The following is a 19,561-nucleotide window of genomic DNA, read 5'->3' on the forward strand; positions in this document are numbered from 1 at the left end:
TCCCGAACGCAACAATACCGACGAAAATCTTCCGAAATTAGCTATCTTTCCGTTCCGAAACTCGGAGTGACAGGAACACGTCCGAACCCGATGGCGGAAAAAAAACAATCGAAGATGGAGTCGACGCCCATGCGCAATGGAGACAAAAGGAGGAGTCACTCGGTCCCGTGACTCGAAAGACTTCTTCGAAGAAAAACAACTTGTAACACTCCGGCCCAACACCAGATGGCGAGCTATTGCAAAACATGCGTATCTACAGCGACAGATGCCATCGAACATACATGTTTTAAAGTCACACTGCACTACTGACAGTGGTTCCCATACAAAAAAAAAAAAAGTGTACACACGTTTGAAAATTTAACAATATGTGGCTAAGTATAATGCTCCCAGAATGCTCTCTGATTAGATGCAAATGTTTGCAGAAGCTTCTAAGCAAGAGTGATGATTGTTTGCTTTCAAAATAAAATGTTCAGAAAAAATCCAGGCAGGAAAAAAAAGGTTTTGCTACTAGATTATGGGATGCATGGTAATAAACAAACACTAGCAAAGCCAACCGATCCAACATTTTATTGTGAGTCTTTTGGTTTTGTCAATGCGTGTATTTTTTTAACATGGCTTTTGTAACACTTTATTGTTGTGGGAGCTGCCAGGCCATCACCATTTTAACAAACACTGGGGGAAAAAATATTTTGGTCTCAAAAGCACACATTGCCACCAGTTGCGTAACAAAGGCCCCACTGCCCTCCTCCCCCCATGGTGCCCCTCAAAGCACCTGCCCTGAGTGAGTCTGGAAGTGGGGGGCCATCCATGTTCTTTGCAGAGGACTCCCCTCCAGTTTTGTTATGCCACTGATTGCCACAGTTCCTGGCACTGAACAAAACTACTTTGTGTGCCAATATGCTCCTTGTGGAAGAGAAGAATGCGATCACACACTAAAGCCAGCCGATAGAGAAATAGAAGTTTAATAGAAACAAAATGTTTTTGTAAACGCCAGACCGAATTGGGGACCCAATTCTTAAAGAAAGTCACAAAAGTGCACCATGGTACAGCTGTTTGAATTATTGGCTTTCATGGATTCACAAGCACTTACGGGAATCGTACTCCTAAAAAATATTTGTGAACTGTATTTTAGCACAAGCAAATTTCATGTGTAGATTTGCCCATGTGAAAATCTATTGAGGGTTTGTTCACAAGTTCACTTTCCCTCCAACCACCTTTTTCACAACCCCGGTAGAACTACTTCTCTCATTGTCAGGAGTAAATTTCCAACCTCTCTCATTATGGCTAAAGATGAGGTAGGAGCTGGTGAAAATCTTTAAAACATGCAAGTCAGTAGGTAAGCAGACTCAAAGGCATTCTAGCCCTTGAACTACTGATTCCTGCCTCCTCCAGTATGTAGATCTGCGGAAGGGTGGCAAAATAAGGAAATTGCTATAGTAGGGATTGAAATTATAAGCATTCAAGCCCTACTATAGTAGTAGCAGTGATATAATCAGAGAGGCTATTACCAGAGCTCTTACATATTGAGATTGCTGCCATCATTTGTTGCCGCACTACATGGGACAAGTAGATTTATTTTTTTTACAGGAAAATTAGATTTAAGGCACAACCTGTCCCATGGACAAGTAGATATCTTATTAAATTCCACACCCCTGCAATAATGTCATGGCTACAGTCAGTAGATCCAAATGCTTTGCAGGTTGAAAGACTATTACAGATTACCCAGCCTATTAGGACACAGCCTCTGTACAATCTGTTATACCAAATATTGTGCCAGGCTGAGCGGAGACTATACAGCCAGTAATGTCTACAGGTGGTGACTGCACCAGCACCTGCAGCTAGAGTTGTAACATTAATGCCAGTAGAGATGTGTACATCAATTGCTCCAATTAATATGGTCCCAAATGCAGTTGCTCAAGGAGCTGTTGAAGGAGCACCTACAACAGGGTTCATCCCAACTTTGCAGAATTCACAGATTGTGGTATAAACACCATCATAGACTATTCAATCGTTAAGGGGAGGGGTGAGACTTGTCTATATGACAGACAGCACAAGATGAGACCAAACTGCTTGAAAATTTGATTTTTCCCCCATGGCTTGAGTAAACTGCCAGGGAAACTGCAAAGACAGAATGCAGGAAGTGCAAGGCCAATAAATGTCCAGAGATTAAAAAAAGAATTGGAGAAAATAACGAGAATATGTTGTGATTTGGAACATGTAAATCAATAGCAGGAAAAAAAATGATCTGTGCAAAAAAGTTGCTAGGTGTGTGGCAACTACACGACAAATTGACTGAACAAGTAAATAAATAAAGTCGATCTCTCAAAAAGCATCCCATTGCAGAAAAATGTTTTAGAGTATATCTGGATGATGCATCAATTGAGACAATGCATTCTTCAGGAAAAAGTGATTGCGCATTACTGAATTAGTGAAATGCATCCACAAAAGTAGTTTGAAAACATAGAAAGCAAATGGGCAAAGAAACATGAACGGAAAAAAAAAAAAAAAAAATCAGAAGCATCATAAGTAAAAGGAAAGACACCTCCAGGTCCCCCAGATGAGGGAGAAGCTTCAGCTTATCCATTAAGAGAGATACTGGCTTGAGGCTATTGGCATGTGCCTTCGAGTAGGGGACCTCTCGCAACATTTACGAACAAGTTTCTGATATTAAGAGAGAACCCCATGCTGAGTTACATGCAAGTGGAAAGATCTGTTAAGATTTCAAAAGTATTCTGGACTGATTTGAATACATTCTTTGGCTTTGCTGTTCTGAATGATTTGAGGTCTGAATGTAAAATCACTGTACAGTGGCCAGTTGCAGAGCCTACGAGACATACTCCTACAAATGTACCATCATCTACTGTGATGAATAAATACAAACAATGAGGTCATTTCTTTCCTGAAAGGCAGAGTTCCTCCAAAAGATTTGGAGAATGCGAGGTTGAACAGAATCCAGGAAGAGGTGAAAGTCTGTGAGTGAGTATTATGAGAGATTTATGAAGGCGTTTCAGCAGCATACTGGTCAAACACATCTAAAGGCGAATTATATGGGATTCTTTATTTCATAGATTGTTATTGGGTCGAGACCAGAGATCTGTCAGCATAAACAACAGAATGTGATTTGTTGGCAGACAGAGCAGCAGGACAAGATTTTGAAATAAGCAAAGTATTGCAGTGACGAACAGGAGATGAAGCAGAAGATTTAGAAGAAAGTTATATTGTCCCAAATGAAAATGGCCTAGAAATGTTTTCAGAGTAAGTCATTTGCAGGGAATGCTCGTGAAATGCAACATGTTAGTTTCCAGAACAGTATGCAGGAAGTTGGGTTTCTAGGGTGTTTAAAGAGGGATGGTTGCCCCACAAGGTAGAGGTTGAGGAGTTCCGATTGACCTGAATTCAGGCATAGATGTTGCAACGTTAATGAAAGGTACTCCCTATCTAACTTCTGTAACAAGATCGGCAACTGGAAGAAGGAATGTTGTCAGAATCCAGATATAATGAAAGCTAATAATAAGATGCAAGGAGGAAACTGATGCAAGTGCAAAATGCGCCCCTTCAACAAATGCAAGTGCCAATGCAGACACAGGTTCCAATGATGCCGGTCCCACAAGCCCAGATGGTTCCTCAGAATGAATGCGGGCAGTCCTAAAATTATCAATCAATCAGATGCCACGGGTAACAAAAATGTAATTCAAGTCCAGAACACCTTTCAACCCTTTCCTATGATTGAAAGTGTGAGCTTTGGCTCTGTTAATTCCCAATGACTGTGCTTGAGGGTCGGTGGAAGACTGCGTTCCTGACAAAGTCTTAGAGGCAGACCAGAGTGTACCATTTATAGAAGGTGAGGTAAATGGCCACCAAAGTCTCATTCCTTATTGACACCAGTGCTAACTGTTCTACTGTTAGACCAATGGAACTCCCAAACCTACCCCTCTTGGGAAAGAAGATCCAATAAACAGATAACAAAGCCAATTTTAGAAGAGGTTTCAATAAAAACAAGTTCATCTGAAGAAAGGCACACGTTAATTCTGTGTGTGACTCGAACCCTGTAAATTTGCTAAAACGCAATTTATTGTGCAAGTTAAGTTGCACACAAGATGGAATAGAGTTCCAAGCCTATGACAAAGAAGTGGAAATCAAGTTAGCTCAACAAGATACTGTAGTGCTTTATCCAATGAGAATAATAGAGCAATTGTCCTCTGATTTGAGAGAAACTGAATCCAGATGTATGGGATTTTACAGTAATCTGACTAATCAAAAGTGTGGAACCAGTCCAGATCACAGTAAAGCCAAGTGCAGTTCTTCCAAAGACAACATCATATCATTTGATCCCAGAGACAGTGGCAAGAATAACATCAATAACTGAGGATATGTTGAATAAAGATTTTGAGAGAAATAGTGGGTAGTCCCTGTAACTCTCAGATTATGGGTTTACTGGACCCCAAGTGGAAGTTCAAAATAGTGCAGGATTTGAAAAAGATCAACATTGTTATCCCATGTTGTCCTCTGGTACTGAATCCAGCCATCATACGTTACCTGGTTTTATGCACTGCAGAATTGTTCACAGTTGTGGACCTTTGTCAGACTTTCTTTTCAATTCGATTGCATTTGGACAGTCAGTTCCTGTTCTCATGTGTGTTACGTTTTGGCATGGTGCAGAGTTCCACAAGCGTATTCGAAAAGTCCTTAAATTTTTATTTAAATTCTGAAGAAAAATATTGAGACCCTGAAAATGACTTGTGATTTAGTCCTTGTGCAACACACTGATGACCTGCTTCTAGCATCGAGGACAAGCGAAGCATGTAAACAGAATCCCACTGTGCTCCTAAACCACTTAGCTAAAATGGACAAAGTGTCCCCGAGTAAGCTTCAATACCGTCAAAAATAAGTCCAATATTTGAAAGGGAATGATTAAGGTGTCACAAGAAAGAGTGGAGGCCATTTTGAGGACCGGTCCTCCAAAAACGCAAAGAGAAGTCAGAATGTTTCTGATAATGGTTGGCTACTATGGACAATGGATACCAAACTTCTCAGTGGCTAAACCTTTAATGAAGCTGACATACAAAGATGTCCCATGAACACGAATCAGGCACAACAAATGCAATAAAGCTTAACAAGAGATTACAACTTCTCTGCTGTGCTCAAGCAATAGGAATGAAAGATTAGAGTAAAATGTTCATATTGTTTTGCAGTGAGAGGGAGAGCTGTACTCTCCAGAAGGCCATTACCCTTTATCCCGTCACCGCACGGCAGCCTGGTTGTCTTAAGTCTGCAGTGGCTGTGAGTTTAAGTATCAAGAGGTGTGAACGCATAGTGATGAGACATCCTTAACCTGTTATGGTCCCTGATTGTGTAGAGATTTTGCTTACCACAACCAAAACCCAATTTGCAACCAACTCCCTACTCACAAAATATAAGCAGCAAATTCTTGCTTCTGAGAATAAGAAGTGTTGTCAGGTTTTAAATCCCAGTACCCCACTGCCTTTACTTGTACCTGATTATTTTGAACATGACTGTCTTGAAGTCACAGACTTATATACCAATCCATGGCCCAACATAAAAGACGAACCTTCAATTAGACTCGATTATGTACTTTTTGTAGCTGGCTTATGTTTTAGAACGAATGATGGTTTCCGGAGAGCAGTTTACCCTGTAGGTACAATTAAAAACATTGTGAAAGCCTCTTAGCTTTAAGCTATTACCCCAGCACAAGTTGCAGAATCAACTGCCCTTACCAGAGCGTGCAGCTTAGCAGCCCAAACGAGAGTGACTATATTTACAGATAGTCGGGATGGCTTTGGTGCGGTCCATAACTTTGGTCAGTTATGGTCACAAAGAGGTTTCAGGACATCTGGTTCACAAATCAAAAATGGTGTACCTGGGAGGAGACTGCTAGGTGCTTTACAGCTTCCACCTGAAATTGCTGTTAAATGTGCAGCTCACAGGAGTGATAATGGTTATGTCACAGTGGGAAATAGGTATGCTGACGAGGTTGCACGTTATTGTGCAATTGTGGCATGCATATATAATGGAACATTCACAGATGACTCTCAAAAGGACAGGGTCTATTCAATGTGCATGTCTGTAGCCAACATATGGGAAGAACTCAAAACATTACAGGGGAATGTCACAGAAACAGAACACCAGGGATGGATCAGAGCAGGATGTGGAAAAAACACAAAAGAAATTTAGATTTCAGCAGATGGGAGACCATTGTGGCCAGACAGTTTGCTATCTCCCATGACATGACACTTCCATGGCCCCTAACATTTAGGACAAGATGCAAGGGTAAGGTTGTTTAGACAGCACTGGTTTAACCCCAGATTTAGGATGCTTGCTGAAGATTTGTGTAACATGCCAACAGATGAATACAGGGAAACTAATACCGGTTACACTGAGTCAAGTAGGGAGATCAGGTGATCCCTTCAACAGGATGCAGATGAACTTCATCAAGATGCCTGTTTGCAAGGAGCTGAGCTACATCCTGCTTATAGTGAGTATTCTTTCTAGATGGGAGAAGCCTAACCAACAAGGAGAAATGACAGTCTAACTGTAGCAAAACTGCTGCTAAGGGAGTTAGTACCAAGGTATGGAATGCCGGTTTCTCTGGAATCAGATCGCGAATAAGCCTTAAGATGTTGTGTGCATCATTACAAGTGAAGCAGAAGTTGCATTGTAGCTATCAACCAGAGGTTTCTGGAATAGCAGAACAGATAAATGGAGCAAAGTCCGGATTGGCTAAAGTCTGTGCAAAGTACACCTGGAAGGAAGACCGGTTTATATCCACACGAGATTTTGAAGAAGCTTGCTACGAGATTGCTTTTGGTGCCTACAAATCCTCGAGAAAAAAAACAAACGACATGGTACGCGATTACTGCAAAGGACTGGCTGATGTGATGTGTTCTGTTTTTCTACAGGTTGGAGCTGTCACTGCAAATCCCCATAAGGAGCATCACCACGACCTCAGCCCCAGAGACAGAAGGCAGATAAAGAAACGTGAGAAAGTCCTGTCTGGAGTCAAGGTTGAAAGACTCATACCAGGAAAAAGGTAATATTGCTGTTAAAGATTCCGGAGTACAAAACCGGGAGCACGTCTCGCATATCTAGAGAACAAGACAGATCTCTCTCCACCCAGTCCCCCACCAAGATATTGCGGCACAGATTTGCAAATTTTGTCGCACAAAAATGGAAAGTGTGCAGCATTATTGCAGCACTTTATTTTACTCTTAATTCATTTTCAGCCCAAATCAATAGAAACTGTTTTAGCAGAGTATTCCACTATGAAATAGCCATATTTACAGTGTTCGTTTGCTAAACATGAAGGGGAATTCTGCAAAACTCAACTTGTCCGGTCAGAAAATAAATCAGGATTATACAAATTCCCAAAACAAACACACAACTCATAACAAAGCTCAAACACATTTTCAATTACAGCGCAGGGATGTGGCTCAGCAAAGAAACAACTGCATGGATGTAGAATTCTTACAGCCCGATGCCCAAGCTTATTGTTTGGGGTCAAGGACAACAAGTTTTCATGTTTATTTTGTCCTTAGGAAATAGACCCAAACCCCAGCAGCACAAATCCTTTGACTGCCGGTTTACAGTACCACATCATGGATCAGGGAAGAGCATTGTCTGCAGTTAAGGTAATATTAGTGTCCATAGTTTAATGCTATTCAAGCTTGTATTTATGGTTAATTAATGCAAAGCTTTTATGTTAGGGCGAGCGCACTAAGGAAATGTTGGAAGGTCGGACTGCACTACTGAGAGTGGTTAATCACAAAAAAGGCTTACAGAGTTTTGCAAAATTTAACAATATGAAGCTAACAATAATGCTCTCTGATCAGATGCAAATATTTGAAGAAGCTTGAAAGCAAGTTTGATTCTTTGCCTTCAAAATAAAATATTCACAAAAAAAAAAATGCAACTAGGAAAAAAGTGTTGCTAATCTACTTGGAAATATTAGGTACCATTTCTTTGAAGCATCATTTTGTAAGATGCATTGATGCATGCATGCAATCAGTGTAATAATATTTAACAAGATTATGGGAAACATGAAAATAAATAAGCATTGGCAAAGCCAATAGGTCCAACATTGGTGGTCAGCCTTTTTGTTTCGTCAATGCGTTTCTTGTTTTGACATAGTTTTTTGCAAAACTTTATTGTTGTGGGAGCTGCCAGGCCTGCACCTTTATAACAAACATTGGCAAAAAGAAAAAAATTTTTTTGGTCCCAAAAAGCATACACTGCTCACAAGTCCCTGGTACTAAACAAAACTACTTTGTGTGCAGATATGCTCCTTGTGAAAGAGCAGAAAGCAGTCACTCACAATGAAGCCAGCAAAAAATAAATAGAGAGAAAGAATTTTATTAAAAACAAGGACGTCTTGGTTAATGTCGAACCCAATTAGGGGCACAATTCTTAAAGAAAGTCACAAAAGCGCACTTATGGTACATGTCCTTGCATTAGTACAGATTTATCACTTTAGTGAATTTACAGAAGAAGGCCAGTAAATCGTACTTTTAGAAAATGTTTGTGAACTAGCAGGAGCAAATATGCATGTGTAGATTTGCTCGGGTAAATATTTGTTCAGCGTTTACAAGTTTACTTTCCTCCAACCACTTTTATTCCCCACCCCTGGAAGAAGTTTTATTTCTGCCCTTGTCAGGAGTACATTTCCAACCTTTCTTACATAGCAAAGAAGAGCTGGTGGTAATCCCTAAAACATGCAAGTTCAAAGTTTTGCACAGATTCAAATGGGGATTCCATCCCTGAAACTGTTGCCCATTGCTACTTCAAGCCCCAGTATATCTGTGGAAAGATGGCAAAAGGAAATTGCTAGTATTCAAACCGTAGTATTGTATGTGCCCTGGCATGGTCAGCTGGGCTATTATCAGAGCTCTTATATAATGAAATTGCTGCCATAATTGGTCGCAGCACTAATTGGCACCAAAGGGACAGTTGGATTTTTCACAGGGCAAGTACAGCCTAGCCCATGGACAAGTAGATATTTTGTTAAATTCAGACCCCTGCTACTTGCTTCCAACAGTTAAAATTTTGTCTGAATCTGCCATGAAGAAAATCAACCAGGCAGTAGTATGCAACATGTGATTTATACAGTACATCGGAAGCATGCCGGACCTTGGCACTTGTGTAGCTTTGAAGGACCAGGTTTTGTGGGTTGTCCATTGATCTGACTGGACAGTTTACATTTTCATTAAGGCACGTACTACTGTGACATTCAAGGTCTGCTGATGATTTTGCCTCACACATGGGTGCAGCTTTCAATGGTGCAGCGGCACAGCGGCCCAGAAGCCAAAGGGAGCATTTGAACCATGATTATTGCTGTACTTATAATTCAAACAAAATCTGGGGCTTGGGTGGTATGTCCTTCCGTGTACTAGGTTTGATGACACACTGGCTATGCCACTAGCCCCACCAGGGCCGGACTTTGCACCAACAGCACCCTGGGCGTAGAGCAAATTGATGCTCCCCATTAACTTAAGTCTGCACCTCTTAAGTTCATAGTTCAATGTACACAAAGCAGCATAGATTTCACCTTTACTTATAACCAGAACAGTTACTGTACTGGCAGCAGGAGTGAAAGCTTTGCTTGCAAACACAGAATAGTTATAGGACAAACAGCCAGGTAAGCTTTTTGCCATACTCATGCAGCGCAAGTACATTCTAGTCAGACAATTCATTCCAACATAGGCAATATTCCCATGGCACAAGCAAGTAGTTCATCCTGTCCTGTTGATTTGGTCTTGTGCTTCCTGCTTTAGTTAAGTGTTTTGATGTCAGAGTCCCAGATTACAGAATGCATTGCATAGCCTTCATATTCCAAGAAACTGAACGCCATCTAATTAGACAACATGCACCTGTGCTTAAAAATGGCTGAACTGAAAATGTACCGCTATACAAAAGCAGGTTATTAGAATATATCAATTTTTCTTGTATGCAAACATTCATTATTCACAATGTAGAGAGTTGAGGCAGATTACCGCTGCAAATTATCAGAGCAAAAGCCGTCTCTTAAAAACAACCAACCCGTTAGTTTAAACAAAAAAACAAAACAAAAATAAAATTCAAATACAGACGGACAAAACCACAAAGTGTATTACTGATTTAATTTTATTAACACAGGCCTAGCCCATCCAATTAATTATTTTACAATAAGTTCTTAAATTAGTCAATGACATTGAAAAAACAAACACTGGTGCACGCCATTACATGAAGTGATGCTATCCACCACAACAAAGGTTCTCTGCCCCAGAATAGGAAAATAACCCCCCCTCCCTTCTCTGCATGGGCAAGCAGAAAGCACACCGGCCGCCGACCAAACGGTGTGCCCCTCTTCGGAATCTAGAACATGACAGGCAGCAGTGAAATAATAAAGAGGTCAAACTCACATCGCTCCCTAATAAAAATAAGGAAGCATTTGCAATGCAATGGGTCTCGCGTTTGCTCGAGTTAGAGAACTATTAGCGTTGTAAATTCCAAACTGGACTTTTCTTGCCACATAAATTGAAAATAAAAAGTTTAAACCGGTGACATAAGTGAGCCGATTCACAGCGGTCATGAGCGGGGGCATGAAGGAAGGAAAAAGAAGTTCACTCGCAGTCAAACGTGCAATTATCCATGTAACAGGGTCGATGGCCAAGGCGTTAACAAAACTGCTCCAAGGAGGGATAAACGTAAAGCACTTACCAATAATAACAAATGATTTTTGAAAGGCAAACCTGTGAACTAGCTATAGTGATGAGCGTGGTTAAAAGCCCACAGACAGATTTCAACACGTCAGTGCGCTTGTGCGCTCAACCTAAAAAGAATACTCAATTCTACATCAAAGGGAAAAGAAAGCAGCGCTGACCTTGCTGCAGGCTTTAGACCTGTGGAAAACGGAACTTGCATCAGTAGCGTCTTTAGTGCGCCTAGCTTTGTTCAACTGTTCTCCCTCCCTGGCGCTCTTGCCCTTAATCTGCGCCACTCCCAATTTTGGAGGCCCGTTTGGATACTCATCACATATTGCTCATCAGTGTGTCTGAGCGGCGGCAGTAGCACGGGGTCCCTCTGCATAGGCTACCAGGGACCCCAGCGGAAGAGATAGGGCTGCCTGCATGCTGTGTCTACCGGGAGACTTTCTTTTGTGGCCAAAATGGTAAATATTGCGGTCATCGCACTCCTTAGCTAACTTTTTGATTATTTCGCAAATCACGAAATGCTGGAGGGTCTGACAAGAGATGCGGATGAAAAAATAGTGTTCTATTAGCCAGAACCAAGAACACTGGTGACGTACCATTGCAAATTGTGCAAGCTGCATAAGTACAAGGAGCAATACAACAAGAGGCACAATAGCAAGAAGTAAGGGGTGAAGAACTGTAGTCAAGTGGAGAAATCCAGTATTCAGATACCTTGTAGATTGGCATTGAAGCTTTTGATGTAGAAGGAGAAGGAAGAACTTAGACTGAATTGACAGTTTGGACACCTTTAGTTCAACAAGACGACCCAGGAGAAGGACCAAATACTGAATCAGAAGTGACACCTGCACCTGCAATGCTGAATGGATAAGAATTTATAGACGAAACAAACGGAGATCAATTGCATTGGTTGAACGCATACTGCTAACAATTGTTGACGCAACAGAGTCAAGCAGTATAAGTGATACAGAAGGAGGAGATCAACAATAGCTCACGAGAACCAGAAGAGCAAGTCTACCTTGTCAAAAGTATTCTGCATCTGAATGGACTTTCTACGTGGATCAAGTGCTGAATGTTCCAATATCAGATTTGCTTGATTTGAATAAAGAGCTGCCTGAACTACATTCATGTCATATTGCATGTATAGCTGGGAAGGCTGCTGAAAAAGATCTTGAAAAACTTTACTGAATAGACTGAAATAAAAATTGGTAAGTTACTAAACGAGAAAAGAATTGAGAAGATTTACCTAGGCTTGCAGCTACAGTAGAACAGTTGGGATAACATTCTAGAAGAAGACAGAGTTGTGTTAAAGAAGACTATACGAAGACTGCTGTAAATAAAGCTGCAAAAGATTACAAAAAATAAAGGCTGTTTGTGCAAATAAGTAACTCTGAAAGCAGAGAATTGCCTTTTGCTGCTTCACTTATCGTGTGAAAAGATCTGACTTTAGACATACATGCGTGTCCTAACCAGAGCTAGATGCAGGATTATTATGGGTACTACATTTTTAGTAATAGTATTAACAGCCAAAACTATTATTGGAGATACACTTTACACCAGAGAAAGAGAGATATGTAGTTTTATTTACTAACACAACATTTGTAACTGACATAAATGACCCATTTATAGATTTCATGAAAGAAGAATACTCAGCAAATGTTTATTCTAGATTAGTTCATGAGTATACATGAGCTTTGGATGCAAAGGACTGTTATACAAGTGCAAACTTACCTTCGTCGGCTGATGAGGAGATGGCATACCATCACATTCATTCTTTCATATGCTGCTACATCTAGTATTTTGCTAAGTTTACTTTATAGGCGACACTTTGAATAGTATTCTAACTTTGACATGATTCTTTCAAAAGTACCTTTACTAAAAAGGATGAATTTACATTCAAAGGCAAAAAAATGAAGACTGCTTGTCATTATTTTACACATTTTCTTCTAAAAGGCACTGTTAAGGCATATGAAGATAATCTGACTTGCTTTATGAACCAACTAGAGAAAACATTTATCATGGTGCTAAAGGAAATGAGAACACAATTTGCAAGTAGCAAAAATCAAAATGAGGACATTTTGAAGACTGATTATAGAAGACAAATTTTGTATCCAAAATTAAAGTTAAGGAAGACATCAACTTAGAAAGAGTCCTGTCAGGAATAGTAATTATTTAACTTAATATGTAATACAGTGATGTGAAGGCCTAACCATGAACTGTAGCTTCCTTATAGTAGACTGATGGCAGAAACTCTTGAGTTTTTACAATATGTTTAATTTGAATGGTGACTATCTGTAGACCACAGTTTCTTGACTGCTTAGACGATGGAAGCATTCCTGTTCCCATAAAGACATTAACTACCCGCTGGCTGAAGATGAGACAGGAGCTGAAAATTTGTAGCAAAAATCTAGAGATGAAATGCTATAATAGTGCGTGTTCCTAGAGGAAATAAATCCTTCACTCATTTACCGATCAGAAACTCTGTGTCTGTGCACATTTCATTGTCTGTCTGAATCTTTTCTGCTTTGAGACCTCATGGAGTTTCTTTAACCTTTCTTTATGAGAAGTTCTGCTATGATTTGAGATTTGATGCTAAAAGCTTCATGCTTTCAACTCTCGATTTTGAAGATCTTTACGGGTTCTAGCTGACACCGTGCCTCACCCATGCCCAATCCCATTCTGAGATTTAGATTAGGGACTTTTCCTTTATGGAACGCTCTTCAAGCACTCGCTTTGAGGTTATTTAATTATATTGATTATTAATTGATGACTGCTGATTCATTTAGGAATTTTACCTATTAAAATATTTCTAATATAGCTTTAGAACTCTCACCAAGTAACTGAAAATAATAACTGAAATTTGATGACCAATTGATTGAATTACAGCACCTGGTTAATCTCATCTGCGGCCAAGGTCTGTCAGCCAAGATAGTGCGGGGTTACTGTCCCGATGAGAAGGTAAATCTGACTTTGTAAACCAATATTTAAGTAATATTCCCTGCTCCGCTACAACTCTCCAAAACATATGAAAAAAACTCAATGCCGATTAACAAGCAGACCAGATATGCTAGACCTTGCATTTAATGTCTTCTCGTCAAACCAATAAAGTTTTATTTTGTCATACCTGGGTACTGTTTTTTGAATAGCGGGTGTTTCTCCTTCACATAGCGGATATAGGCAGTGAGAGGCCGTTTTGGACGGGTATCCGGTCCAGTGGCGCTCGTGAACCACCTCACAGTTGATCCCAGGGGACTGGTGATAATGCTTCTGCAGCACCTGGGGACAGAAACAAAAAGCATTCACACCAAAGAAGCGGCAATCTTAAGTATGAAGCTGGGGTTTGTATTTTTTCATGACTTAAGGTTCCAATGAGAAATTAACACTTTTCAGTCTTCACGTTAAGCTTGGAAGAGCCCTTGTTTCACAGTGGCAGAGATTAGAATCCTTAACTAGAGGAGCCTCCTTTTTTTATAAATTTCTAGAAAATGTACCCGCACAAAATGAACAAAGGTGATGAATACAGGGGACTCTTGAGTGAACCCAGTCTTACGGGTAATGGTCTTGGCGAGAGTAAACATGAAAACCTTTAATGAAACACACTGAAAAGCTATGGCACGGGCAAAGTTCTGGCACCTTCCCTTACAGAGTGCAGGTTACTGACGGTGCAGTACAAAATTGGAAGCAGCAGCAAAAGCTTCACTCACAGAGGACGAAATGGGACTAATAGTTCCTTCCGTACAGAAAGGAATTAGGTTAACTGACAACCCCGCCAGTCCCCACTACATATAGTACTGAATGGTGCAGGAAACCCCAAAGAAAAAACGATCGGCGGACATTCTGGAAGAGAAAAGGAGGGTAGAGACAATGGCAGCCCGGAAGCAAAGGAGATGTGAAAATATGGGAGTGAGATGCCAAGGAGGCTCGAAATGAAGGAACAGGGAGCGTAGTGGCAAGAAGACACAGGGTAAGAGAGCAAAACAGCATTGATGAGAGCACAAGCAGGCAAGGATGCACAAGAGAGGTGAGCGCAAGGAGGCACAGGAGAGGTGGGCGCAGTGAGACAGGGAAGGGACACATACAGAGTAATATAACGCGGAACAATGCATGGAGAGAAATGAAGGCACACGCACGGTGGCACAGGTAAGCACACGTAAGAAGGGACAGAAGAAGGAAGCATAGCGAAGGAGAAGGCTGGAGCACACAGGTTGGCCTCGAGAGCTGGACGGGACATTGGAGGTCAATGAAGGGCCAGCAGGAGGCATAAAAGCAACAAGGCTATTAAGGACTGAGAAGGGAGGCAACAGGGACAGAGCAGGTTAGAGACCAAGACAGGGTAGCATGGATGACTAAGACACAGAAGCATGATGAAAAGGTAAACAAGGTGAAGAGGCAGAAGAGGTGCAAGGGACAGACTGTAGAACGACAGTCAAAGAGCAGCAAGTGTAGCCTCAAAGCATTGATGATGGCATAAGTGGAAAACCACAGGTACACAAATGCCGGGTGTAATAAAAGATATCTGAGTAATCCAGCCTCTATGAAGGTGCTGGTAACCGCGGACTGTGTACCGAGGCCCGATGCACAAGCACACAGTACTTGAAATAAGCTCTTCACGTTAATATGTAACCTAGAATACCTGCCAATAGTGGCAGATCTCTTTAGGTTCAGGATCACAGTCCAGTCCTCATTTCAGGGACACATTTGTCTGCACAGGTGGGAAATTCACCCAGAACGTAATTGAGTTCATGGGTAAGAAGTTATTGCGTTTATTTTGTCCTTTTTGACAAGTGAACCCATCCCTCTGCAGCACAATTTATTTAGTGTTATGGACAAAATTATTGTCTGCTGCTAATGTAAGATATGCATCCATATGTATAAGATGTTAAATGTTGTACACATGATTCACTAGTGCAAATTCTATACTATTATGGAGAATGCTCTAAGGAAATCCAAGGAGCTGCAAGTTCGGCATTCATTACCGACAGTGGTTCTATGTATAGTTTAGGATTTTTTTTTTTAATTTGCGTCCATTTAAAATGCTGCCGGGATGATCCTCCATTACACACACAGTTACACGCAGAATAATGGGAGCAAGACTGGCTTCAAGATAAAATGCACCCCAATAATAATTGCAATTGTAAAAAAATTAAAAAAAAATAAAAAAGTGAAAGTTTTGAAGACCACTTCTCCAAGGCATCAATTTTTTTTAAAATAATAATAATAACAAGAATAAGTGCAACAACCAATAAGAGCAATATGCACAAACTTTTTTAAAGACAGTCACGAAAAGTAAACCTGTGTGTCTAAGACGCTGCACTGGTGTAGGTAGATATAAGGCTTTTAGGAATTCACTTGATTTTACAGAAGTGTGCCTGGAAACCATATTCCAAGCACTCTGTATGAATTCCATTTTTGCATGAGCTTAGATACGCCAACATTCATTAGCTCATATTATTAGCTCATATAAAAACCTACGGAGCAAGAGAAAAATTATTTTCTTTCCTTTGTTTCTCAAATGGTAACTTTTGAAAGATGGGAAAGGGCTGGAAACGAGTTTATGATTGGCTTCAACATGCACGTTTATGGGTGTGCACAAACTCACACAACATTCCAACAGTAGGCCTATCATTTCGACCTACTTCGAGCCCCAGTGAGTGGGCATGTTCGCACGAAAACCTCATACGAGTAAATCCTTTTCACGCAAGACTGACTTTGGAACGTGTACCTCAAGCATAAATGAGTTAATAGCTTTGAGAATAAAGCCCGAAAGCTTTTTGACAAAACCTTGCACAGTTCATTTGCTTATAAACTCTAAAAAGCAGTCTTTGATCCAGTGCAAGATGTATGCTCCCACACAAGGTAACTAACTGAGGTAACACTTGGATTACGTGATTTGTCTACAAATTACACAACATGCTCAAATGGAGAAGGTCATAGCTGATCCACAGTTGGCAACTTGGGCACTGGAACGCAAATGTACTCTGGGTTTATTTACAGTAACATTTTGTTAAATCAAGTGAATGCTTAAAAGTACATTTCCAAACCAATTCAAAAAGACACTTCCTCAGAAACTAAAGTCAGGAAGAATAGTACAATTAGAAAAATGATATTTCCTGAACTCTGGCATAATTAGAACACCAGCATAACTAAAGTGCTAACATGTTAACATTCTTTACGTGCTAAAAATGTGCCCTAAACACAACCTATTCATAGACAGAGGTTGTGAATATTCAAATATTTGAAAGAGACAGAACCTTGAAATATTCAGCATCTAGTATAATCAGAAATGTGTAATTATACATTTTATTAGAATCCAAAGCCTGACATAACACAAGCCCTGACTTAAGTAATGAGAATATTTCCATAACTCCAATATATGGAAAACACTACCATAAGCAGTCACCTCACTGCATGGCATCAGATGGGATATGTTTTTTTTATTCTTTTATTTTTTTAAACGCATGCCTAGCAGATGTCTGAGGCGACTCCCCTGTCATAACATAGAAGTGAATGACTACACACCTGGAACAGTGGCAGTGGCACCATCAATTTTTCTAACAGGAGAAAAGATAGGAGCATTGCAGGTGGGAATGGCACTTCGATTCATATGGTACAGAAACTATCTGAGTCCCTCTGCCTATGCTCCATGGGTTAGCCTTCTGCATAGGATGGAAACTGTTAGATATAGTCAAAGGCACAGTATTAAGTGTTAAATAAAATAAAAAAGCATTGTTGAGCAAACAGATCTCACCTACGACACCAGGGCCAAGGCACAGGGCTACTGGCTTTTGCTCGGCTTTTTTGTTCAACAAGATGCACTCAGTAAGTGTTTTGGTATTCCTGATGGTCACCATGCGTGCCTTCACGCGCCCTGTAGCCATCTTTGGTTTTGCTTTGAGTAAATACATAACAAGATGGCCACCCTGTGTATAGCTGCCATTGTGTAACGTTTTCTTCCTTTAAAAATGATTCCAAGATGGCCACAGCAAACATTAGTAGGATTTTATGACACAACAAGGGGAAACGAGGTACAATTGGTCCCTGGAGGGTTTTAAGTGTAAATAAAGACAGCAGGAGCTAAACAAAGTCTAAAAGTATGAGGAGACCACAGAGAAAGAGTGCGAGACTAAAGTCCCTTGTGCACTGCAACACAAGATTTGATGTCAGCAGTTGACAGATACAACTCATCAAATAAAAACATTGCGAGACTGAAATGCTTGTGGAAGTGGGTAAAAAACAAAAATTTGGAGGAAAGCGACAGACAAAGGCAGAGGACTGAGATGGACATGAAAGCCTTCGAATCAGGGAGAAGAGGCGGATCTTAACCCCATTCTAATACAATATTAGATACCACAGGTCTGTTCCCGACATACAGCCAAATCGGTCTGCAGTGGAGACCTACAAATTTCCCATTCCTATGTTTGCATGGGCATTGTGGTGTCTGGAGGTAAACTCAGCACTAAAAGTACCAGAAAAAAAAAAAATATTAGGCCCAGTGAGCTATTCTTGAGTCAACTTGAGAGCTAACATTTTGGAATGTTTTAATGAAAAGAAAATGCATTCCAAGATGGTCACCATGTATACATTTGCATCCACCGTGGTCATGTTTGATCGGTTTTGTTTTCAGAAAAAAACATTAAGAGACAACCATCATACCTATACCTGCAATTATTTGATTTGCCATAAATTTGATGACTAGTGGCACTTTAACTCCTTAGCTGCTGGGCCTCCCACCCACTCCCACTACCTCCCCCTCTCCCCCCAACCACCTTGCACCCCCCACCCCTTCCCCACCAAGAGCTGAGCCCTTTTTTGGCTATTTGGGCTAGTTCGCACTTAGGTCCAAGTAACTTTTTATGTACATAAGCTATCCACACCAAATCTGCATCTTTTTTTTTTACAACATTCACAGGATTGAAAAAGTACCCAGAGTCTGTGGGTTCCCCTGGAGGAGATTAAGAAATTAGCCAAAATACAGCTAAAATGTGGGTTTAAAATATAAAAAATAGAAAATGGGAAAAAAATGCTTTCAGAAGAAAGCATCTGTTTTTTTCCCCTGCAAATGGCATCAAAGGGTTTGCGATGCTAAAATCACCATCTTCCCAGCTTTCAGGAACAGGCAGACGTGAATCAGAAAACCAAATTTTTCAACAAAGTTCTGGCATTTTACTAGGACATACCCCATTTTTACTATTTTTTGTGCTTTCAGCCTCCTTCCAGTTAATGACAGAAATGGGTGTGAGACCCATGCTGAATCCCGGACTGCTAAACATTTCTGAAAAGTAGACAAAATTCTGAATTCACCAAATGGTCATTTGTGTAGATCTTTCAAGGTTTTCCTACAGAAAATAAACAGCTGAAATAAAAAAAAAAAATATGAAATGGAGGTGAAAATAACAGCTGAAATAAAATAAAATATTGAAATGGAGGTGAAAATAACAGCTGAAATAAAAATAAAAAATTGAAATGGAGGTGAAAATAACTGCCATTTCTGTCCACGTTTTCTTCTGTAACTTTTTCCAGCTATGGCAGATGTTTTAAAGCAATATACTGTTACGTCTGCTGGACTCTTCTGGTTGCGGGATATATGGGGCTTGTAGGTTCATCGAGAATCCTGGGTACCCAGAGCCAATATTGGTAAAATATAAATAGTGAAAAATAGGTATCAAGGAAACCTTTGTATTTCCAAAATGGGCACAAGATAAGGGGTTTAGAAATAGTGGTTATTTGCACATCTCTGAATTTGGGGCTCCCCATACTAGCATGTGAATTACAGGGTATTTCTCAAAATTACTTCTTTGTTACACACTGCCTTCCATTTGGAAGGCAAACATGTGGTGAAAAACAATTAGCAATAACACTTG

General features: G+C 40.4%; 1 protein-coding gene across 1 annotated transcript in view; it reads right to left on the reverse strand.

Annotated features, from left to right (window-relative positions):
- Nucleotides 1-19,561, reverse strand: part of TFAM (transcription factor A, mitochondrial) — a 138,395-nt gene that overhangs the window by 105,776 nt on the left and 13,058 nt on the right. Inside the window, exon 2 of the mRNA XM_069240971.1 lies at nt 13,825-13,976. Coding sequence (XP_069097072.1) covers nt 13,825-13,976 — 152 coding nt within the window. The remainder of the gene's footprint in view (nt 1-13,824; nt 13,977-19,561) is intronic.

Source organism: Pleurodeles waltl, chromosome 6 (assembly GCF_031143425.1).
Source record: "Pleurodeles waltl isolate 20211129_DDA chromosome 6, aPleWal1.hap1.20221129, whole genome shotgun sequence".
In the NCBI taxonomy this organism is placed as follows: domain Eukaryota; kingdom Metazoa; phylum Chordata; class Amphibia; order Caudata; family Salamandridae; genus Pleurodeles; species Pleurodeles waltl.